We start from the raw sequence: 24,674 nt of genomic DNA on the forward strand, positions 1-24,674 counted from the left end.
CTTTCTGAAACATCTAAAGCCTGGCACTGGAAGTGACCATTCCTGCTATTGAGCCATCAAAGTCTCTGTAATGGCCACAACATCATAGCTCCAAATACTGATCCACGCTCTAAGCTCATCCACTTTGTTCATGATACTCCTTGCTTTAAAATGGACACATTTCAAACCATCGGTCTGAGTGTATCCCTTCTCTATCACCTTCCTATCCTCCCTCTCACACTGTCTACAAGCTTTCTTGATTTGTGAGCCAGCTGCCCCTTCCTTCGTCTCTTCAGTTCAGTTCCCACCCCCCAGCGATTCTAGTTTAAACTCTCCCCAGTAGCCTTTGCAAACCTCCCTTCCCAGATGTTGGTCCCCCTTGGATTCAAGTGCAACCTGTCCTTTTTGTACATGTCACTCCCGCTCCAAAAGAGGTCCCAATGATCCAGAAGTCTGATTCCTTGTCCCCTATTCCACTCCCTCAGCCATGCATTTATCCTCCACCTCACTCTATTCCGAAACTCACTGTCGCGTGGCACAGGCAGTAATAGCTATCATAAGGGGTTAGGAACCAGAGTGAAGCGACTCAGGATAGGATGGATGGTTTTTTTAAAAAAAGCAAAGATAGCGTGTAGTCAGACTGTCAGGAAGGGCAGGCAGATGATGGGACATATTTGCAGCCAGCAGGGTGATATCAGTGCATTTGGGATGCAGAATCAAAAAGGGTAGCGAATACAGTACTCAAAATGTTGTATCTCAATGCACTAAATATAAGAAATAATGTGGATGATCTTGTTGCAATATTACAAATTGTCAGGTATGATGTTGTGGCCATCACTGAATCGTGGCTGAAGGATGGTTGTAGTTGGGAGCTAATTGTTCAAGGTTACAAATTGCATTGGAGGGTTAGGAAGGTAGGCAGAAGGGGTGACGTGGCTCTGCTGGTAAAGAATGACATCAAATCAGTAGAAAGATGTGACATAGGATCAGAAGATATTGAATCCTTTTGGTTAAGAAATTGCAAGGGTAAAAGGACCCTGATGGAAGTTATATATAGGCCTCCCAACAATAGCTGGGATGTGGACTACAGATTATAACAGGAAATAGAAAAGGCGTGTCAAAAGGACAGTGTTATGATAGTCATGGGAGATTTCAACATGCTGGTCAATTGGGAAAATCAGGTGAGTAATGGATCTCAAGAGAGTGAGTTTGTTGAATGCCTATGAGATGGCTTTTTAGAGCAGTTAAGCCTACTAGGGATTCAGCTGTACTGGATTGGGTGTTATGTAATGAACTGGAGGTGATTAGTGAGCTTAAGGTAAAAGAACCCTTGATCACAATATGATTCAAAGGTTCAAAGGTCAAATTTAATGTCAGAGAAACGTATACAATAAACAACAGGAATTCTGCAGATGCTGGAAATTCAAGCAACATACATCAAAGTTGCTGGTGAACGCAGCAGGCCAAGCAGCATCTATAGGAAGAGGCGCAGTCGATGTTTCAGGCCGAGACCCTTCGTCAGGACTAACATATACATCTTGAAATGCTTTTTCTTCACGAACATCCACGAAAACAGAGAAGTGCCCCAAAGAATGAACGACGGTTAAACGTGAAAACTCCAAAGTGCCCCCGGCTCCCCCCCCGCGCGCGTAAGTGGCAGCAAGTAATGATCCCCCCTCCCCTCACCAGCAAAAAAAAAGTGCATCAGTACCATCACTGAGCCCAAGCTTGTGCTAAGCAATAGCAAAGACACAGACCAAAGTTACCCTAAAAGCTTTGCATTTCATCCGAACTTCGACAAACACAGGTTCTCTCTCTCCTTGGCAAAGGAGAGGGAGGTATCCTCCATTTTCACAGCGAGTGGGACACTTAACAACAACCTGCTGGTTTACAATCTTAAAAGTATGTTTCATCGTTTTTTTCGAGCTATGTGTCCGAAGATCACAAAGACCTCAGGTCTTCAGGACCATAGCGAAAGATTTTCCGGCCTCCCGGACAACACACGAGTCCCCTGCCGTGAGACCGACCCTCAATCCGCCAGTCTCCAGAGGCCCAAGATCTTAGGCTTCTGAACATGATCGAGATTCTCAGGCCAAACCCTTGGCATGTCGAATAGTGGCCAGTTGTGGAACCTGAGAACGGGTCCCATTCCTGCAAAGAACCGAAACCTGCGTGTAACTCCAGGTCAGGATCTTCAAAAGAACCCTGAAAGGAGAAAATAAAGATATTAAAGGTAGAAATAGAGCTGTTTCCGAAGATGCAAGCAAAGGAGTTGCTGTTAGGTTCCATCATCCCTCCTAAGATTGGGTTCAACTTGAAATTTGATGAGGAGAAAGTACAGTCTGACGTAGCAGTATTTCAGTGGAGTAAAGGAAATTACAGTGGTACGAGAGAAGAGTCGGCCAAAGTAAATTGGAAGGAGATGCTGGCAGTGATGACAGCAGAGCAGCAATGGCTTGAGTTTCTGGTAAAAATGAGGAAGATGCAGAATAATGTGTCCCAAAAATGAAGAAATACTCAGATGGCAAAATAGTACAACCATGGCTGACAAGGGAAGTCAAAGCTAATGTAAAAGCAAAAGAGAGGGCAAACAACAAAGCAAAAATTTGTGAGAAGACAGAGGATTGGTAAGTTTTTAAAAACCCTACAGAGTGGGGACCCTTTCTGAATTATTTTCAAAACTTACAAAACCCTCAATTTGTTGTTTAAATTTAGATGTTGGCTATTATTAATTTTTATTATATGAGAAGGTATTTTACCTTTTTTTCTCCTTAATAAACGGCTTCGGTCTTGGTAGGGGTTAGACTTTTTTGTAATAAATTAGTATATTTCAAACTAAACTAACCTACATGAATACGGGGTAATGAGATTGTTATTATGGATAGATATAATGTAATTGGTAGTTGTTTTTTTTCCAACCTTTATATGTACTTTCTTGTACTCTGTATTCTTCTATGTAGAAACTAATAAAAATATTGAAAGAGTAAAACCTGACAGAGAGCAACTGAAAGAATCATTAGGAGGGAAAAATGAAATATGAAAGCAATCTATCAAACAATATCAAAGTGGACAGTAAAAGCTTTTTCAAGTATGTAAAAAATAAAAGAAAGATGAGAGTGGATATAGGATTGCTAGAAAATGAGGCATTGGAAATAATAACGGGAGACAAGGAGATAGTAGGTGAACTGAGTGAGTTTTTTGCATCAATCTGCACTGTGGAAGACACTAGCAGTGTGCCAGATGTTGAAGGGTGTGAGGGAAGAGAAGTGAGTGCAGTTACTATAACAAGGGAGAAGGTGCTCAGAAAGCTGAAAGACCTAAGGGGACATGAATCACCCAGACTAGATGAACTGCAGTAGAGATTGTGGAGGTATTAATAATGATCTTTCAAAAATCATGGTGCCAGAGGACTGGAAAATTATAGATGTCAATCCACACTTTAAGAAAGGAGGAAGGCAGCAGGAAGGAAATTATAGACCAGTTAGCCTGACCTCAGTGGTTGGGAAGATGTTGGAGTCATTTGTTAAGGATGAGGCTATGGAGTGCTTGGTGACACAGTACAAGATAGGACAAGTCAGCATGGTTTCCTTGAGGGAAAATCTTGCCTGATGAACCTGTTGGAATTCTTTGAGGAGGTTACAAGTAGGATAGATAAAGGGAATGCAGTGGATGTTGTGCTGCATATTTGAATTTTCAGAAGGCCTTTGACAAAGCGCCGCACATGAGGCTGCTTACCAAGTTAAGAGCCCATGGTACTGGCATGAGCGTTGGCTGATTGGTAGGAGATGACAAGTGGGACTAAAACGATCCTTTTCTGGTCGCCTGCCAGCAACTAGTGTTCCGCAGGGGTCAGGGTTGGGACCGCTTCTTTTCATGCTGTTTTGCAATGATTTAGATGTGTGGAATAGATGGCTATGTTGCCAAGTTTACAGATGATACGAAGACTGGTGGAAGTGCAAGAAGTGTTGAGGCAACAGGAAGGCTGCAGAAGGACTTAAATAGATTGGGTGAATGGACAAGAGAGTGGCAAATGAAATACAGTGTTGGAAAATGTATGGTCATGCACTTTGATAGTAGAAATAAATGTGTGGACTATTTTCGAAACAGGGAGAAAATCCAGGAGTCTGAGATGCAGAGGGACTTGGGAGTCCTTGTGCAGAACACCCTAAAGATTAAGTGGCAGGTAGAGTTGGTGGTGAAGAAGACAAATGCAATGTTAGCATTAATTTCAAGAGGTCTAGAATACAAGAGCAGGGATGTGATGCTGAGGCTTTATAAGGCACTGGTGAAGCCTCATTTTGAGTATTGTAAACAGTTTTGGGCTCCTTATCTAAGAAAACATGTTGTGCTGGCATTGGAGAGGGTACAGAGGAGGTTCTCAAAGATGATTCCATGAATGAAAGGGTTATATGAGGAACTTTTGATGGGTCTGGGCCCATACTTGCTGGAATTTAGAAGGATGGTGAGAGGATCTCATTGAAACCTCTGGAATATTGAAAGGCTGAGATAGAGTAGATGTAGAAAGGATGTTTCCCATGGTCAAAGAGTCTCGGACAAGAGGTCACAGCGTCAGGATAGAGGAGCTTCCATTTAAAACAGAGATGTGGAGAAATTTCGTTAGCCAGAGGGTGGTGAATTTGTGGAATTTATTACCACAGGCGACTGTGGAGGCCAGATTATTGGGTGTATTTAAGGCAGAGCTCGATAAGTTCTTGACTGGACACCGCATCAAAGGTAACAGGGTGAATGCCGGGAGTGGGGCTGAGGAGGGGAGAAAGGGATCAGCTTTGATTGAATGGCAGAGCAGACTCTGGGCCAAATGGCCTGCATTCTGCTCCTACGCCTTCTGAGGCATATAAGCAGAGTTAGGCCATATGGCCTGTTGAATCTGCTCTGCCACTCAATCATGGCTAATTTATTATACATCTTAACTCCATTCTCCTGCCTTCTACCTGTAACCTTTGACACCATTACTATTCAAGAACCTATTAACTTCTTCTTTCAATATACAGTACTTAATATATAATAATCTGACCCCCTCAGTCTCCAGTGCTGAAAGGAATAAATTCCTTGCTTGCCCTGAATCTCTGACTATAACTCAAGGCAGTCGAGTCCTAGCAACATTCTCAAACTTTCTTTGCAGTCTTTCGGCACCATTCCTGTAACTAGTCTCAGTAATGTCTTTTGCAACTGTATCATAATGTCCCAACTCCTATACTGATTGCCCTTTTGCTCTAGTTTATCTTGTAGATGGTGCAAATTACTGCCATGGTTCATTGGTGGTGGAGTGAGTGAATTGTGGATATGGTGTCTATCAGGGCTGAGGGGAGTGATGCTATGTCCTATATAGTGATAGACTTCTTGAGTGTGGTTGTAGTTACATTCAGCTCGGCAAGTGGAGAGCATTTCATCACACTCCTGGCTTAAGTCTTGTAGATGGTGAACAGATATTTAAAAACTAAGTTATTTGCTGCAGTATTCTTAGCCTCTGGTCTGACACATTATGTATATGTTTATTGCAGTTTAGTTTATGGCCAGTATTAACCCTGAGAATATCGATTAGTTTGGGGTTCTGTGATGGTGTTGCTGTTGAATATCAGTGAATGAAAATTGGATTTTCTGTTATTGGACATTGTTATTGCTTGGCACTGATGCGGTGTGATTGCTGAACTTGTGTAATCACCACCAAGCACCTCTACTTGTTAGATTAGATTCAACTGTATTGTCATTGTGCCGAATACAGATACAAAGCCAGTGAAATGCAGTTAGCATCAAACCAGAAATGCAAAGAATAGTGTTACTTACAAAATAACTGCGAATAAAAAGTAAGTGCTACAGCACACAAGTATAAAAGCACTGAGACAGTACAATATGGTTGCAATACTGCTTAGTGCTGTGATGTGAGGTTCAGCAGGGTCACAGCCTCAGGGAAGAAGCTCTTCCTGTGCCTGCTGGTGCGGGAGTGGAGGCTCCTGTAGTGCTTACCGGATGGGAGAAGAGTAAAAAAGTCCATGGTTAGGGTGAGATGCATCCTTGATAATGATTTTCGCCCCGCCCAGGCAGCATTTATGGTAGATGTTCTCAATGGTGGGCAATTGGGTGCCAATTATCCACTGGGCAGTTTTCACCACACGCTGAAGTGCTTTGCGGTCCAATACGGGACAGTTGCCATACCACACTGAGATGCAGTTGGTGAGTATGCTCTCAGCGGTAAAAGTTCGTCAGGTGAGCTTTATTGATGCTCTGCAGGAAATAAAGGCACTGTTGCGCCTTTTTGATCAGGATGGAGGAGTTCAGGGACCAGGTGAGATCCTCGGAAATGTGGACACTTAGGAATTTGAAGCTTGATACATGCTCCACTACAGCTCCGTTGATGTAGATGGGGATGGGAGTGTGGCTCCTAGCATGCCTGAAGTCCACAATGATCTCCTTGGTCTTCTGGGTGTTAAGGGCCAGGTTGTTGTCGGCACACCACGTAGCCAGGTGCTGGACCTCGTCCCTGTAGGCTGTCTCGTCATCCCCGCTGATCAGGCCAACCACCGTGGTGTCGTCTGTGAACTTGATTGTGGAGTTAGAACCATGTACAGGAATGCAGTCATAGTTGAACAGGAGTACAGAAGAGGGCTCAGCACTCAGCCTTGAGGCACGCTGGTGTTCAGGGTGAGAATGGAGGAGAGGTTGTCTAACTTAACTGATTGGGGTCTGTTAGTCAGAAAGTCCAAGATCCAATAACCTTAACCTTAAGTTTGAAGGAGACCAGGCTTATAATTGTTCAAAAAAAAATTACTTTGCATTGAATTGTCAATTAGAAAGAATTCACAAGTGGATGAATTTGCTTTTAAAGAATAGTTTTCTTAAGCGGGAAAGAATGCTTAGGGAGAAAAGTAAGAGTGGAGGAAGACTGATATTGGTAATAATAAAAGTAAGGTGGGAAATGGTTAAAATGTAGATTGTAACTCTAAATTATAAAGCTGTGGGCTGAGATAAATATGAAAGATCAAGGATCTGGTTAGAAAAATGAAAATGAGATTAGGATACAAAGCAAGTGTTTCCACTAATTTGCTGTAGTGCTTTGAGGATGTCATTAAGTTTGGTTGAAAGCATTTTGTGATCAACAATGCATTTTGAATATAGAGTCTTGTGTAGTTTGAGTCTATGCTGAATTTCCAGAATTCTATCAATGTAAAAAGGTATGGTCAAGGGAGGCTTACAGTACTGCTTTGAGTCAGTGGACTGGATAATACTTAGGGATTCTTCTTCGAGTTTGAATGAATATGCCATAGTTGTCACCAACTTCATCAAGACTTCTGTGGATGAGTGTGTGTACTTCATACTGTGATGAAGTGCTTTGTCGTGGCTCGAATCAACCTTTGCCTAAGTAAAGACCTGGACCTGCCACAATTTTGCCCATTGTCACAATAGGTCTACAGTGGACTCAAAGTTCACTGGCTCTCCACTGGACTTAGGATCACCTGGACAATAGTAATACCCGCATCAAGATACTGTTTATTGACTACAACTCAGTGTTCAACACAATCGTACCCTCAGTTCTAATCAACAAGTTTCAAACCCTAGGCCTCTGTACCCCCTTCTGCAACTGGATCCTTGACTTTCTCACCAGGAGACCAGAGTCAGTGCAGGTAAGAAATAGCATCTCCTCGCTGAAATTGACACTGCATCTCAAAGGTGCCTGCTTAGCCCACTGCTCTACTCTCTGCACCTACGATTCTGTGGCTAGGCACAGATCAAGTACCATTTAAGTTTGCCAGCAATAGAACTAGTGTTGGCAGAATTGCAGATGTTGATAGGGAAGTGTACAGGAGCGAGATAGGTCAGCTGGTTGAGTGGTGTCGCAACAACAACCTTGCACTCAACATCAGTAAGACCAAGGAATTGATTGTGGACTTGATGAAGGTTACGTTGAGGGAATGCTCACTTGTCTTCATCAAGGGATCAACGGTGGAATGGGTGAACAGTTTCAAGTTCATGGGTATCATCATCTCTGAGGATTTATCCTGGACCCAACATATTGATGCAATTACAAAGAAGGCACAACAGCAGCTATATTTGATTAGAAGTTTGTGGAGAATTGTCACCAAATTGTCATGTGCAAGTTTCTACAGATATACTGTGGAGAGCATTCTAACTGGTTGCATCACTGTCTGGTATGGAGGGGCCATTGTACAGGATCAGAAAAAGCTGCAGAATGTTGTAAACTCAGTCAACTCAATGATGGGAACAAGTCTCCCCAGCATCTGGGACACCTTCAAAAGACGACGCCTCAAAAAGGTGACAACGTCATTAAGGACCCCCATCACCCAGGACATGCCCTCTTCTCATTGCTACCATCAAGGAGGAGGTATAGGAGCCTGAAGACACATACTCAATGTTTCAGGAACAGCCTCTTCCCATCCGCCATCAGATTTCTGAATGGACAATGAACCTATGAACAGTGTCAGTTATTTGTACTTCTGATTGTAACTTATAGCTTTTATTATCCTGTATGTGATGTACTGCTGCCGCAAAACAACAAATTTCACGGCGTATGCCAGTGATATTAAACCTGATCCTGATTTTGAAGTTTAATTTTTCTGTTTTTAAGATGCCTTCCAGTATTTAACTGATAATGGCTATTATAACTTGTTGTGTACTTTTGGCTTGTTCTGAAGGTGAGTTGTGTGGTCTGTGAAGAGGGTGATTAGATTCTCCAGTGTGATGAAGACAAATTGGGTGAGTGGCAAATGCGTGCTAGGTGCAGTCTAACAGAGATAAATATCAAGTTATTAACTTTGGTTCCAAAATAATTGGATTAGTATCAAAATAATAGATTTGCAACGGGAAGGTGCAATGAGACCTGTGTGCCTTTGTACACTAGTCAACAAGAGCAGGTGAGGAAAGCAAATGCTGGTTTTCATTGCAAGAGAGTCTTTGGTGAGATCCCAGCTGGAGTTTTCTGTGCAGTTTGTCATCTGATTTGAAGAAGAATGTTGCTGCCTTGGAGGAAGTGCATTGAAGGTTAACTAGACTGTTACCTGGGATGTCTTATGAAGATCGATTAAGAATGGGAGACCTTTATATATGGAACATAAGTGAGAAGGGATCTCAGAAACCCATAAAGTTTTAACACGATTCGATAACCTAAGCACAGTGGATTTTCGTTAATTGGGCCATTGGTTAATTGGGACAGCTGCTTACTTGGGACAACTCATAAAGAAGAAAAACTAATCGAAAACAGCCGGGATTCTCTTTGTTTATTTGGGATACTATGCCAATTAATTGGGACAGGGCATTAACCGAACAGTTTTGAACTAGTGTCCGTCACGTGCACTTGTGCTTAGTGAATAGTTTTTAGATATCATCAGTTGTGTGTATTTGTGTTCAAAAAGCAGTGCTTTAAGTCACTGATAATTGGCGAGAATTAAGCAGTAGGACATTTCAGAATTGTCTTTCTCACTGCGGTTTGAAATATTCAGGCTTGGAGATGCTAGAAATGATCGGGAGTGAAAATGGAACTATTTTGCTACTTCAGGTTAGGAACCACAAAAGATTTGAAGGTATCGATAATCATCTTGAATGTTACAATGAAAATTAAGATTTGGAAGATGCAATCGTTGAAAGCATTGTATGAAGGTAGTCCATTATCTGCACAGGGTGTCTGTGCTGATTTTCTTCCTTTACAGTCAATCAAAACAACACAACTGCATACACTGAGTTCTTCCATCGATAACTATTAGGAACCACTGCACAGTTGTATAGTACTATGGTAGTAATGGTAATGTTCTGGTTTGTTCTGGATTTTATTTAAATGCATAATTTGTTACTTATTAAACAGTAGTTTGCATTTTTTATACCTTTTTAAATGTTTCCATGAAACTTTGGCTAATCGGGGCAGCTGCTTAATTGGGATAAAACATACTGGTCCTGATGTGTCCCAATTAACCGAAATCCCATTGTACTAGAACGATTTTTTCCAGTGATGGGAGAGTCCAGAATAAGGGATCACAGCTTCGGAGAACAGGGTATGCCATTTAGAGATCAGGAATTTCGTCACCACCTTGATGCTTAATTTGTAGGGTCCTCTGCTTTAAAGCAGCGGTCCCCAACCATCGGGCCATGGACCGGTACCGGGCCGCAAAGCATGTGCTACCGGGCTGCGAGGAAACGATGTGATTTGGCGATATGAGTCAGCTGCACCTTTCCTCATTCCCTGTCATACACTGTTGAGCTCATGACGCATGCGAGGTCATTACCCGCGCGTCATCTACGTCAGCGCGGGAAGGAGATCAACTCCTTGAGCTTGCAAATGACAGCGAGCTGAAAAGTATGTTTGAGATAACATCTCTGCTGGCATTCTGAATCAAAGTCGAGGCTAAATATGCTGAGATAGCCACGAAAGCACTAAAAACATTGCTTCCATTTCCAACATATCTCTGCAATGAATACAATGAGAACTAAACCGCGGAATAGACTGGACATAAGGAACCCCCTTCGAGTATCGCTGTCTCCCATCACCCCTCGATAGGACCGTGTTGTTGCAGGGAAACAAGTATTCAGCCCAGGGCTCCCACTGATTCAGCTATATTGGTGTGTTGCAATGATTTTATATGTTCTTACGGGGAAAATATGTGCTGTGTGTTTAATATCCAAACGTTACTTAAAATGTTCTGATGCTATTGACTTACAAGTGACATAATTGACTTATCACTATATTCATGCGAGGAAAATATGTGCTGTGTGTTTAATATTAAATTTGTTAGATAAACCCTTTTAGAAATAAAATTGAGTGTATTAGCCACTTATCACCTATATTCCGGTCGTGATTAACCCCCCCCCCCCGAACAGAATCACCAAAAACGATTGGTAGAAAAAAAATCGGCACGTACACGCATGCGCACTGGTGCCCACGCAAGGCTTCGTGGTCATGGTAGTCTTTCTTGGGGTAAACAACGTATTTGACTGCTACTCTTGTCTGTTGGCAATCCTACTCCGCGCACCCCCCCCCCCCCCCCCCCCGGGACGGCTGGTCCACAAGAATATTGTCAATAATAAACCAGTCCACAGTGCAAAAAAGGGTTGGGGACCCCTGCTTTAAAGCACTAGCCCAGTTGGTTAAACATATACAAAAATAGATATATTTAATGATAGAGATGTTAAGGAGTTGGGGAAGTCAGTGAAAACAGACAAGTGAAGTGAATGATCAGCAATGATTTTGTGATGGAGCAGTACTGATTGGTTGATTGGTTTGAAGAGATTTGCTAGTGCCTATCTCACGTCAAACTATCTACTTTGTTCTGTTGTAAAATAATATGTCCTTTGTAAGAAGAAAATCATTGTTTTGACATAGCTTCTACCTCTTTCAGACCAGTAAGATTCCCCATTTGTAACAATGTATAAATTAGGTGAGAGTGTTTGCTATTAGATTATTGCTTTTAAAGACACGTTTCTGTTTTTGACAGAAGAACAGTGCTTTACTTGGTGTAACTCTTCCAACTATATAATGTAAAATTTGCTAGTTAATACAGTTAATCTCCGTAAAATCTAATTGTGATACTTCAGTGCACTATCACTTGTTTTTAGCATAACATTGATCAAGGTTAACTCGGTGGCTGTTAATAAGATTGCTGGAAAGAAAAGATGCCACCTTCTGTAACCTATTGCATTTTTTTTTAAGAATTGCTGCACTCTGATGTAATCCGAATTACCTTAACCAAGATAGTTAAGTAGAGCAACACACACAGAATGTTGGAGGAACACAGCAGACCAGGTAGCACCTGTAACAGTTGATGTTTTGGACTGAGACCTTTAATCAGAACTGTTTACTCTTTTCCAAAGATGCTGCCTGGCCTGCTGAGTTCCTTCAGCATTTTGTGTGTGTTGCAGATGCTGGAAATCCAAACAATTTTCTCTTATTAGTTCAAGTAGAAGGTGTTTTAAACAAGATGTCCAAAAGCATTTGAGTTGTGCATGCGCAAATAATTGTTGCATGAGACAAGATATCAACAAATTCTACCTACTGCCAGTTGTTTTAAAACACATTCATTGCATGTTATCTTGTTAGTAAATTTTCAAGTTAAGTTAAATTGTTTTATTATCGATATACAAAACCCCAAGCCATAAAATTGATTTTTAAATGAATTGAGCTAAATATTTTTGAATTCTTTAAAATCTGTTCATCATGGAAACTTTGTGCCAGGTCTCCTTCCCACCCTGCGCCTGCTGCAGTTCCAGTGGCTCCTGAAGAACAGATATGCAGATTTTGGGATGAACTCAGTCAAGTTGGCCTTCCTGATGGTATTGATATTCAGACCTTGTTTGAACCTACAGGTATGAAAAATTTGTTCTTTCCTTCAGCAATCTAATTACTTTTATTGATTATAAGTCAGCATCTATATATCCTAATTATCCAATGTGTGACTAAAATTATTCTGCATTGTCATTCCAGCACCAAGGCTTTCAATTTCCTTTCGTTTATAGAATTTAGAGAAAAAACACTTCCACTGTTAGATCTGTTTGATAAGTATATGGACTTTTTCAACATTGATTTATGAAGTGTAGATTATGGTTGATTAATTTTGAAAGATTTCCTGAAAGAGATGTGAAATAATTCAGTGGTATTTGTAATTGATTGTGACTTTTATGTTTTGTTTTGAGGGTCACTGTTTTATCGAAGTTTTTTTGTTGCTGTAATATAATTTTCTATTAAATGAGATATAGGCCAGCTTTGCTTTTATTCCATGGAATAATCAACATGTGCTCTTTATGAATTGCCATTAGATTTATTTATGGAGAACAGAAGTCTGTTGCTAAAGATGTATGTAGTATTTTACTGTGTCAAAGGTACATTTTATCATCGTGGCTTAGATTTCCATCAATAATACTACCAATAATAATTTGCTCATAGTTTTATTTGGGAGTTGCCTTCCAGTACTAATTCAATATCCTTTGCTTCCCTTAATATCCAAAGATCTATCTATTCCCTTGAATATAGTACTGTGCAAAAATCTTAGACACATATATAGTTTGGATAAGACTTCTATATGTTGGTTAAAATAGAAAGATGGTTGGAAAACAGAAATAAGAGTACATTGCATTAGTTCAGTAGTATTAAGTATTAATATTAAATATTAAAGTAGTATTAAGTAGGTAACTGGGAAGACAATATACAGTGCTGTGCAGAAGTCTTGGGCACCTTAGCTATATGTATGTGCCTCAGACTTTTGCACAGCACTGTATATTCAGGGAGCAAGTCTTGACAGCCCTCTTGGGTAGAGAATTCTATCCAAGAGAAATATCATCATCACTCGGGATGAAGAAATTAACTTTTTCTTTCCACCGATGCTGAATCTTCCAGTATTTTCTGCTTTTAATCTCAGATTTTTAATTGCAGTTCTCTGCCCCCTCCCACAACCCAACTTTCAATTGCTGATGGAATTTCTTAGTTCTCTGAAACACATTCATTTTTAGACTCCTGAGTTTTGGAAATTTAATTCCTTCATCTACCGTTTAAGAAATGTATGTTTCCATGAGATCACCTGTTTTTCATGTCAACTCAGAGTATAGATCAGAAATTAGACTTGGCAAAAGGTAGCTTAACATTGTGCTGAGAAATGTTAAGGTAGATAGGAACAATGAGTGAATTATTCTGAATATTACAGAAAATAATTTTTTCCAATATTTTTATTAATTTTACGTAGAAACAGAAAATAGGTGCAGGAGTAGGCCCTTCGAGCCTGCACCGCCATTTATTATGATCATGGCTGATCACCCAACTCAGAACACCGCCCCAGCCTTCCCTCCATACCCCCTGACCCCCGTAGCCACAAGGGCCATATCTAACTCCCTCTTAAATATAGCCAATGAACTGGCCTCAACTGTTTCCTGTGGCAGAGAATTCCACAGATTCACCACTCTCTGTGTGAAGAAGTTTTTCGTAATCTCGGTCCTAAAAGGTTTCCCCTCTATCCTCAAACTGTGACCCCTCGTTCTGGACTTCCCCAACATCGGGAACAATCTTCCTGCATCTAGCCTGTCCAATCCCTTTAGATATAAGAATACAGAGTACAAGAAAAAAATCAATACATTATACTAAATCACATATAAAGACTCCTTACCTTATATTCATACAGATTAATTAATTCGTAGCATTGAAATATAGTAATTTTATTACATATAAAAATCTAACCCATTACCAAGACCGAAGCTGATTAGTAAAGGAAAAAAGGGAAAAAATTTATTAGTCATCGTCTGTGCTTTAACAGCAAATCAAAGGTTTTGAAAATAATTCAAAAAAAGGTCCCCACAATGTTTGAAAATCTTGGCTAGATTCAGAGATTGAACATCGAATCTTCTCTAAATTTAAACATGACATGACATCACGTAACCATTGAGCATGAATAGGAGGGGCCGCATCTTTCCATTTAAGCAAGAGCTTCCTTCTGGCCATAAGAGAAATAAAAGCCAAAATGTGCAAGTCAGATGACTCCAAAATAATATCCTTTCCTCCAACAGTACCAAATAAAGTGGTTAAAGGATCAGGCTTAAAGTTTACTTTGAAAAGTATCGAGAAAGTTTGAAATACTTCTTTCCAATATTTTCCAAGACTCGGGCATGTCCAAAACATGTGAATGAGTGAAGCTTCTCTATTATTACATTTATCACAATACGGAGATATATCTAAATAAAAACGAGACAACTTATCCTTGGTCATATGGACCCTATGGACCACTTTAAATTGTAGGAGAGAGTGACGGGCACACAACGATGAAGTGTTAACCAATTTAAAAATTTGATTCCAAATTTCCTCAGGAATTGAAGTCTGTAAATCTTGTTCCCAATAAGAAAATAATTCTCGTATGTATTTTTAATTTGTTAACAGGCCACTTTTGGGTACACCATTGTTGTGCAGCATGGTCTTCTGGGGTGTGCCAGAAGGAACAGGTACTGGTGAATGTAGACAAAGCTGTTCTCTCAGGGAATACAGAGGTAAGTTGAGACTGGGAAAGAGGTGGAAAAAGAAATCAACTTCATAAAATTAAAACCTTAGAACAGCTGCAGCGATGTGTCAATTAATTGATATAAAATATTATGTCTGACCACTATGAAGAAGGAAGAGAGATTTTTGTTATCATTTCAAGAGTACTTGGTGAAAACTGTACTGCTGAAGTTATGTTGCATCTTGTTTCTACAATTTTTAGATTTTAAACCATAAACAAGCTTTTGTCTTTTTATCTCTTTGATTTATGATAGTTAAAGTGCTTTATCTTATTGAAACATAAGATCCTAATGGGGTCTGACAAAGTAGATGTTGGGGTGTTTTCATTAATCAGTGCCTATAACAAGGAGGGCATAACTATAAGAAAAGGGATGCTAATTTATAATTGAAGTACATAGAAATATTTTCTCCTTAATGGTAACTCTCTGGAAATCTTTTCCGGGGGCGGGGGAGAAGGTGGAAGCTGAATCATTGAAAACAAAATGGTAGGAAAAAGAAATTTATCAGCCAGTTAGTGTTAGGGAAGATGTTGGAGGTCATTCTTAAGAGTGAGATTTTGGGGTTGGAGGAACATAATAAAATTGGCCAAAAATCAGCATGGTTTTCTTGAGGGGAAATCTTGCCTGTCAAATAGGTTGGAATTCTTTGAGGATATAACAGGCAGGACGGATAAAAGAGAGTCAGCTGGCATTGTATACTTGAATTTTCAGAAGACCTTTCACAAAGTTTGCTGCACAAGAGGCAGCTTAACAAGATAAGAGCCCATGGTATTACAGGAAAAATACTAGCATGGATAGAAGATTGGCTGACTACTGGCATGAGGAAAAGAGTCAGAATAAAGGGGGCCTATTCTGTTTGGCAGCCGGTGACAAATGGTGTTCCAGAGGGGTCTGTATTGGTACCACTTCTTTTAATGTTATATGTCAACCATTTGGATGTTAGAATTGATGGTTTCATGGCCAAATTTGTGGATGATACAGAGACAGATGGAAGGGCAGGTAGTGTTGAGGAAGCGGGAAGTCTGCAGAAGGACTTGGACAGATCAGGAGAATGGGCAAAGAAGTGGCAGAAGGAATACAATATCGGGAAGTTCATGGCCATGTACTTTGTTAGAAGGAATAAAGGTGTAGACTATTTTCTAAATGGGAGGAATATTCAAAAATCAGAGGTACAAGGGACTTGGGAGTCCTTGTGCAGGATTCACCAAAGGTTAAGTTGTAGGTTGAGTGGGTGGTAGGAAGGCAAATGCAATGTTAGTGGCATTTTGAGAGGACTAGAATATAACAACAAGGATGTGATGCTGAGGCTTTATAAGGCATTGGTCAAAGCGCACTTGGAGTATTGTGAACAGTTTTGGACCACTTATCTAAGAAATAATTTGCTTGTATTGGAGAGGAGTTCATGAAAATGACTCCAGGAATGAAAGGGTTAACATTTGAGGAGCATTTGATGTTTCTGGACCTGTACTAGCTGGAGTTTGGAAGAATGAGAGGGGGTCTCAATGAAACCTATCAAACATTGAAACATTGAAGAGTGGATTATGGAAGAGGATGTTTCCTATTGTGGGTGAGTCTAGGACTAGAGGACACAGCCACAGGTGCAACCATTTAGAACATAGCCGAGAAGGAATTTCTTTAACCAGAGGGTTGTGAATCTGTAATTAATTGCCACAGTTGACTGTAGGCAAAGTCAATGACTATATTTAAAGTAAAGATTGATATGTTCTTGGTTTGTCAGAATGTCAAAGGTTGCACGGAGAAGGCAGGAGAATGAGGTTAAGAGGGATAATAAGTCAGCCATGATGGATTGGTGTTAATTCAATGGGCTGATTGGCCTAATTCTGCTCATATGTCTTTTGCTCTTATGGAATTATTTAAAATGAATAAAAAGTTAGTAGACTGAGGAGTAGTGGTATATGGGGAAATGGCATAAAAGAGTTGGCCAGCATAGTTTAGCCATAATCATACTACGTGGTGGGGTAGTCATATTTTCTTGTCTTTCATTTACAGAAAGTCATTATTATTTGAATTTCAGTTCTGCTAATTTAAGAACAAAAATTGAATGCTCTATAAATTCTTCAGCTGTGACCGACTCCCATTTTCTTTTTCCCAGATCATACTGCAAGCTGAGTAGAAGGTGCACAAAGTTGGTGATCTGTCCAAATCTGGACTGGGTTTTAAACCCCTCTCATCAAAACTGTCTACCCTTTAACTGTCTCTGTTCCTTTCTTGATCTTGTTCTTATGGTCTCATCCAATTTTCACATTTTTTATACTTGGTTTTAGCAACAATTTCTCAAGTCTCTTAACCTCTTGCCTTAAATAAACTGGTCTTCCTTTTATTCCAGTTAGCATAAAAATACACTTCTTTAAAAATCAGCTGCCAGATCGTTCCTTAAATCTACATTAGCCTTTCATTATAGGGGCTTTCCAGGTTATATTAGGATTCTGTTCCTGAGAATTGTCCATAAACTAAATTTTCTGTAAGATGGAAATAGCAATGTGAAATCATTAGCCTGACAGACCCTGGGGACTGATCTGCGAAGAACACTTTAGGGAAGGTCAGTGTAAGTGATAGAAGTTGCTACCAGTAAGTGTGTGGTGACAAGTAATATGTATGCTAACGAGAGGTGGCAGTATTCATAGTGTTTGATCCTACTTGAAGGTGAGCTTGGAGAAAGTATTGGCTTTTTTCTGTGGGTGATATCTACGTTGGCTAACTTGGTATACCTTGGAGTACTCTGAGAGAAAATTTTCCCAATGCTAGATTTTCATAAATCAGGTCCTCTGTATTTCAGAATCCTTTGTTTTGGGTTGACTTTATATCCTTGTGTTAAGTAATTGCCATTTTCATTTTGGGGCAATTTGGTGTAACCTTTTTAGTTTTAGGTTTGCTCTAATATTGCAATGGGCCTTAAACTATACTTCATTATGGCAGCCATTACTCCCTGTATCTTTTATTTTTTTGCACTTGCTGCATCTTATCTTGGCAACATTGACTTCTTTCTTGAGTCATGCTTAATGGATACCAGTTACGTGTCAATACCTCATTTAATATCCCATTATGCATGTGAACCCAAGTGATGATTTCCAGTTGGCTCTTCAATTGCATGAGAAATAGTTGATATTATCACCGACTGATATTCAAGCTTAATGCTCTATTCCTTTTTCTTTCCCATTCAATTGCTGTTCAGGCCATTTCAAAGCCTGTGTTATTTCTGTTCCAGCTGAGATTAGTAACTCAGTTTGTAATTGGGCCAGTGGTCTCAATAGCTTTTTACTGCTACATAAACCATATGTTGCTCATTAGATCATTGAAGGGATGATTCATCCAAGAAATAATCATTCCTGGAATTATAAAATATCAACAATAAAAAAGTTATTGCTTTTTGACTGTCAGATTGCATGGGATGCATACTTACTTTGCCTAATTTGCGTCATAATTATTTTGAAACCTGGGTGTGTAAAGGTTAATAAATAGAGATCTTTTAAAAATGGCACTAAGATTTTCAACCATTAGAACGTAGTGATGGATTATAAATCACAGAAATACTTTTTAAAAAACTTCTATAAATCACTGATTGCATCAACTGGAATACTGTGCCATTTCTGAGCTTCACACATTAGGAATAATATAAAGGATGGTATAAGAGAAATGAGAGATCTGTTATGTGGAGAAATTTAAATATATTGGGATTGTGCTAAGAATAAAGGTGTAAAATTTCAGAATGGTGTAACAGTTCCCATCATTTGGAAAACCAGCATCAAGAGGACATGAGCTTGTTGTACTAGGTAAAACAGCCAAAAGTGAGCAGAGATTTTAAGCCCATAAGGTATAGGAGCAGAAGTAGGCCATTCGGCCCATTGAGTCTGCTCCACCATTCTATCATGGGCTGATCCAATTCTTACAGTCATCTCCACTCCCCTGCCTTCTCCCCATACCCTCTGAAGCCCTGGCAAATCATGAACCTATCTATCTCTGCCTTAAATACACCCAATGACTTGGCCTCCACATCCGCTCGTGGCAATAAATTCTACAGATTTATCACCCTGACTAAAGTAATTTCTCCGCATCTCTGTTCTAAATGGATGTCCTTCAATCCTGAACTCGTGCCCTCTTGTCCTAGGCTCCCCTACCATGGGAAATAACTTGCCATATCTAATTTGTTCAGGCCTTTAAACATTTGGAATGTTTCTATGAGATTCCCCCCTCATTCTCCTGATCTCCAGGGAATACAGCCCAAGAGCTGCCAGATGTTTCTCATACAATAACCCTTTCATTCCTGGAATCATTCTCATGAATCTTCTCTGAACCCTCTCCAATGTCAGGATATCCTTTCTAAAATAAGGAACCCAAAGCTGCACACAGTACTCCAAGTGTGGTCTCACGAATGCCTTATAGAGCCTCAACATCACATCCCTGTTCTTATATTCTATTCCTCTAGAAATGAATGCCAATATTGCATTCGCCTTCTTTACCACTGACTCAACCTGGAGGTTAACCTTTGGGTATGCTGCACAAGGACTCCCAAGTCCCTTTGCATCTCTGCATTTTGAATTCTCTCCCCATCAAAATAATAGTCTGCCCGTTTATTTCTTCCACCAAAGTGCATGACCATACACTTTCCAACATTGTATTTAATTTGCCACTTCTTTGTCCATTCCCCTAAACTATCTTAAGTCACTCTGTTTCCTCAACACGACCCGTTCCTCCACCTATCTTTGTATCATCAGCAAATTTTTTTTAAACCAGATATATTATGATGTGAATGCACTGACTGGAAGAGTGGTGAAAGCAGATTCAATAGTAATTTTGAATGGGAATTAGATCAGCATGTAAAAGGATGTACATTCAGTGGATACCATTTTCAGAGAACCCACAAAAGCACGTAGACTGAATATTTGCAGTTATTGTGCAGAGAAGAAAAGCAGTCCACAACAAAATTCATTCGCATACAAAGCAGCTTATTTTGCACAACGTTCACTCCTCAGTTTTCTTTTGACTGTTTAGCACTATTATTATTAAAGCTGTTGATTGTGAGATGCAAGTCAGCAGCTAATGAAAAGGTGACAGGTTTCCAGCTATGTGACAATAAAATCAGTTGGGTTCAAAGCTGTGCTATTCGTATTACACAGAGTTCATACACAGTAACAGATGGTACTGGGAATTGTTTGTTTAATACACCCTTAGGCTGTTGGGGGTTAGGCAGAAGGTAGTGTGGGGGAAAAAGAAATTTTGACTCTTCATTATACCTTGTACATGACATTTTAATGTGTAAACAGTCTGGCATTGGGCATAAAATATTTCACTCGGTCTGCAAATGTTTAAGCTTAGTTGGTGGTGGAAGCTTTGAAGTTCTACAGTAAACAGAATTTGACACATGGGGAAAGACATCCAAGTTAGATGAAATTAAACATATTGACTGACCCATATCCCTTTCTCTAAATTAATTTCTTCTGCACATAACCCCTTTGCATAATAGTACAGTAACAAAATACACTGTTTGCTGACTCCCTTGATAGAAGAAATGGGATGAATTGCTCTTGTTTAAAACTGATGTATCTCACAACAGAAGCATTCAATAAGGACTCCAATGTATTTAAAAATCTGTCTGAAAGATGCAACACAAACCCATCTGTGAATGGTTGTGTTGGGTGCTAGATGGCACAGAGAATATACAGCACAGCTGTATTTACTATAGTATATTAGTTTATCAGTATATGTAATTTTCTTGTAAAGGTACTCATTTCTATTCCCTGAATATTCTATGATAGTTTAAAGTCTCACTATAGTTAATATTTTATATACAAAACATTTAGGGTTTTCAGGTCAAAGTCAAAAATTCTAAGTAAATTTATTATCAATGTACACGTGTCACCACGTACCCTGAGATTAATTTTCGTGTGGGCATTCACATTAAATGCAAAGAAACAATGAAATACTACACACATAAAGATGCACAAACAACCAATGTGCAAAAGACAGCAAATTGCACAGATGTAAAAGGATTAGCAAAATAATCACAATAATAGATAAGTAATAAATAATATTGAAAACATGAATTGTAGAGTCCTTGAAAGTGAGTCTATAGTTTGTGGAATCAGTTCAGTTTTGGGGAGAGTGTAGTTATCCACTTGGGTTCAGGAGCCTGATGGTTGAAGCAGCTTTTCTGCTTTTCATAACTGTTTCTGAACCTGATAGCATGAAACCTAAAATTTCTGTACCTCATTTCTGATGGCAGCAGCAAGAAAAGAGCATGGCCTGGATAGTGGGGGCCCTTAAAGAAAGATATTACTTTCCTGTGACAGTGCTCCTTGTAGATGTTCTTAATATGTTCTTAAAGTGATGGACTGGACTATATCCATCACCTTTAGGCTTTTCTGTTCAAGGACATTGGCACTTCCCTACTAAGCTGTGATGCAACCAGTCTGTATACTCTCCATTCTGCATCTATAAAAGTTTGTGAAAAGTCTTAGATGACATGCCAAATCTTCATAAACGTTTAAGAAAGTGAAGGTGCTGCTGTGCCGCCTTTGCAATGGCACCAATCTGCTGGATCCAGCACAGATCCTTTGTTAATGCCAAGGAATTCAAAGTTACTGACCCTCTCCATTTCTGATCTGCTGATGAGGACTGGCTCGTGGACCTCTGGTTTTCTCCTCCTTTAGTCAATAATCAGCTCTTTGGTTTTGCTGTTATTGAGTGAGAGCTTGTTCTTGTGGCACCATTTGGCCAGATTTACAGTCTGCCTCCTACATGCTGATTTGTCACTACCTTTGATTCAGCCAACGACCGTAAACTTAAATATGGTATGGCTGGCTGCTTCTGTGATACTTCTGAACTGAATTACATATCTAATGAAAGAAGGTGATTATGTGTTAAAATTTTAACTTTCTACTCTGCTTGAAATCCTGAAGCTGCTTGCTTATTTCTGCCTTTACTACTTCTGTAGACCATCTGGGTGAGAAGCAAGGTAGAGTCCCAAGCTGGTGGAAACATTGGGAAGAAGTGCTTCTCTTTATAAGAGACTATTTAAAAAATAGATAAATAGAAATTTGGAAATAGAAATACTTTGGGAGAATTAAATAAAACTTTCCCCTTTTAACTCTGCTGCTATTAAGCTGATAACCTTATTATTCTCGGGCATATTTACCTAATCCCACTGCATGTGCATTTTGTCTGCAGTATCAGCCATTTTATAGTTATGAAGAACTGTTATCACTTGAATGCTTGCTATTCCATTTCTAATTTTTGTTCTTGCCCTGTTCCATCTGTTACTAAAGCTAAAGGAGTGAAGTTCCATGCTTGTATTGATAACTTAGTTCACAGTCCAAGAGTAGCTTTGGCTGTAATTAAGACCTTTTTGACCAGGGAGCAAAAAGGAGACTATATCTGGTGAACTCATTTAATAAGTGAAACTAAGTGCTAAGGGGGGGGGGGGCGCGTCATGGTAGCGTAAAGGTTATTGCGGCACTTTTACAGCTCATTGCGTTAAAGTTCAGTTCCTAAGGGGTTTGTACGCTTTCCCTGTGACCATGTGGATTTCATCCTTCAGTCCAAAGAAATATTGGTTAGTAAATAAATTGGTCATTGTACTTTGTCCTGTAATTAGGCGAGTGTTAAGTAGGTGGGTTGCTGGGTGGCACAGTTCATTGGACTGTAAGAGTCTGGTCAGGCTCTTAAATAAGCAAGATATTTTCTAAATGCATTTGATGAAGATGCTTTTAAATGTATCTTACATTTCTAAATTTAACTTGTATGTGTAGTCAATGTTGGCTGGTTCTGATTAGTACAGGGATTCACTATTATTCATCTGATTTTTGAACAAGAAAAGCCTGGCTTAAGGATTTTACCTGAATTTCACAGAACAAGCATTTTAACATTGGGAAGAATTTTTATTGGCAATTTGGAGAGGGAGCAGAGATTATATTTGATAATCTATTAATCAGCACAATTGCCACAACAGCTCTGAGGTTAATTTTTTGAGGGAAGGTTACTTGATGAATACCTCCAGTGATCTCTGTTGCCCTTTCGACAATTACAAAGTTAAAATGACTCCACTGAAGGGGCTGTAGTAGACGATAACCAGTTTTAGTTCAGTGTTTGCAAAATCACTTAAAGCTATATTACAGAAATATCTCTAGCTTGATGTGTAGCAATGAACCAGCACACAGGTAAACAGTGAGGGGGTAAAAAAATCAGTAGGTCCACCAAAGACCATTGCTGTACGAAAAGCGGTGTAGGAAAATGATCGTCGTTGAGGCAAAAATGGAAACCACATTGAAGTGTTTATAAAATGAAGGTTTACAACACATGCCACTGTGTTCTCCAAAAGGTGCACCATTTCCTACACAACAGATCTGCATCTGGAAAAATTTTGTGCCGGATATATTTGTGCATTGCATTTTCGTAATGGTGCAGCCATCCTGCAGATTCATCTGGCCACTGTACTTAGGAGTGGTTGAAAGTTTCCCAAAGATCTATTGCTTACATCCTTACAGAAAAGCAGAACAAATAACATAATGCAAATAAAGTTTGCAGTAGGTTTCTGGCAAACTTCACTTACTATTGTAATCCAATTTATATCTAAATGCAGATGGGAGTTTTGAGAAGTAACTTGTGGGCTATCGTTGTTAAACAATGCAGACTAGAATTGCAATGGCATGAAAGTTTACATTTGCACTGTTTATTATTAGTTTAAAGAGTTATTGAATGAATCAACTAGAATGTTACTGATAGCAAAGTTTACTTTCTCCCTTTCCTCCTTTTCATTGAGAACACCTGGAAATGTGAAGGAGCTTTTAGTTCATCTTAATTCCTTAATAATCTGTAAACAGTCTGCTGGAGCGATTTAGAATTGCGTAGTATCAGTGTGTGGAAAGGATTTGGGGTGAAATTCTGCATCAGGGTTGAGTGGAGAAGGAAGATACCCTTTTAAAAAGAAAAGAATGGAACAAGTGAGATGGGAAGCACTAGATTGGAGAGAGGTGTGGTAAGAACAGAAGTCTGAGAAATCAAGGAAATATGGGACGGCTCCATCAAATGCAGAAGAAAGGAAGCAATGTTGCTTGGAAAATGAGTACTTTAGTATCTTGGAATTGTTCACATCATAATTTGTCAGTATTTTATATTGCATGTTTAAGAAATGTATCCTTTTTTTTTAGACAGCTTAATTGCTATACCATTGCCCAATTGTTTGAAAATGGCTGGTAAAAATCAATTGCTTTGAGTACAGTGCCTGTAAAAAGTATTTCCCTACCCCCCCCCCCGGAAGTTTTCATGTTTTATTGTTTTACAACATTGAATCACAGTGGATTTAATTTGGCTTTTTAGACACTGATCAACAGAAAAAGACTTTCGTGTCAAAGTGAAAACAAATTTCTACAAATTGGTCTAAATTCATTACATTTATTACACACAAAATAATTGATTGCATAATTACCCACCTCCTTCATGTCAGTATTTAGTAGATGCACTCTTGGCAACAATTACAGCCTTGAGTCTGTGTGGATAGGTCTCTAGCAGCTTTGCACATCTGGATACTGCAATTTTCCCCTATTTTTCTTTACAAAACTGTTCAAGCTGTCTGTCTGTCAGATGGCATGGGGATTGTGAGTGAACAGCTGTTTTCAAGCCCAGCCACAAATTCTCAATTGGATTGAGGTCTGGACTCTGATTTGGCCACTCCAGGGCATTATTGTTGT

General features: G+C 39.5%; 1 protein-coding gene across 10 annotated transcripts in view; it reads left to right on the top strand.

The window, feature by feature from the left end:
• kmt2ca (lysine (K)-specific methyltransferase 2Ca) overlaps window positions 1-24,674 on the top strand; it is a 491,834-nt gene that overhangs the window by 219,748 nt on the left and 247,412 nt on the right. For all 10 annotated transcript variants that reach the window (XM_063044443.1, XM_063044442.1, XM_063044440.1 and 7 more), the window contains 2 exons: window positions 12,173-12,303; window positions 14,855-14,961. In XM_063044443.1, the coding sequence (XP_062900513.1) occupies window positions 12,173-12,303; window positions 14,855-14,961 (238 nt within the window). The remainder of the gene's footprint in view (window positions 1-12,172; window positions 12,304-14,854; window positions 14,962-24,674) is intronic.

This window comes from Mobula hypostoma, chromosome 3 (assembly GCF_963921235.1).
Source record: "Mobula hypostoma chromosome 3, sMobHyp1.1, whole genome shotgun sequence".
Lineage (NCBI taxonomy): Eukaryota > Metazoa > Chordata > Chondrichthyes > Myliobatiformes > Myliobatidae > Mobula > Mobula hypostoma.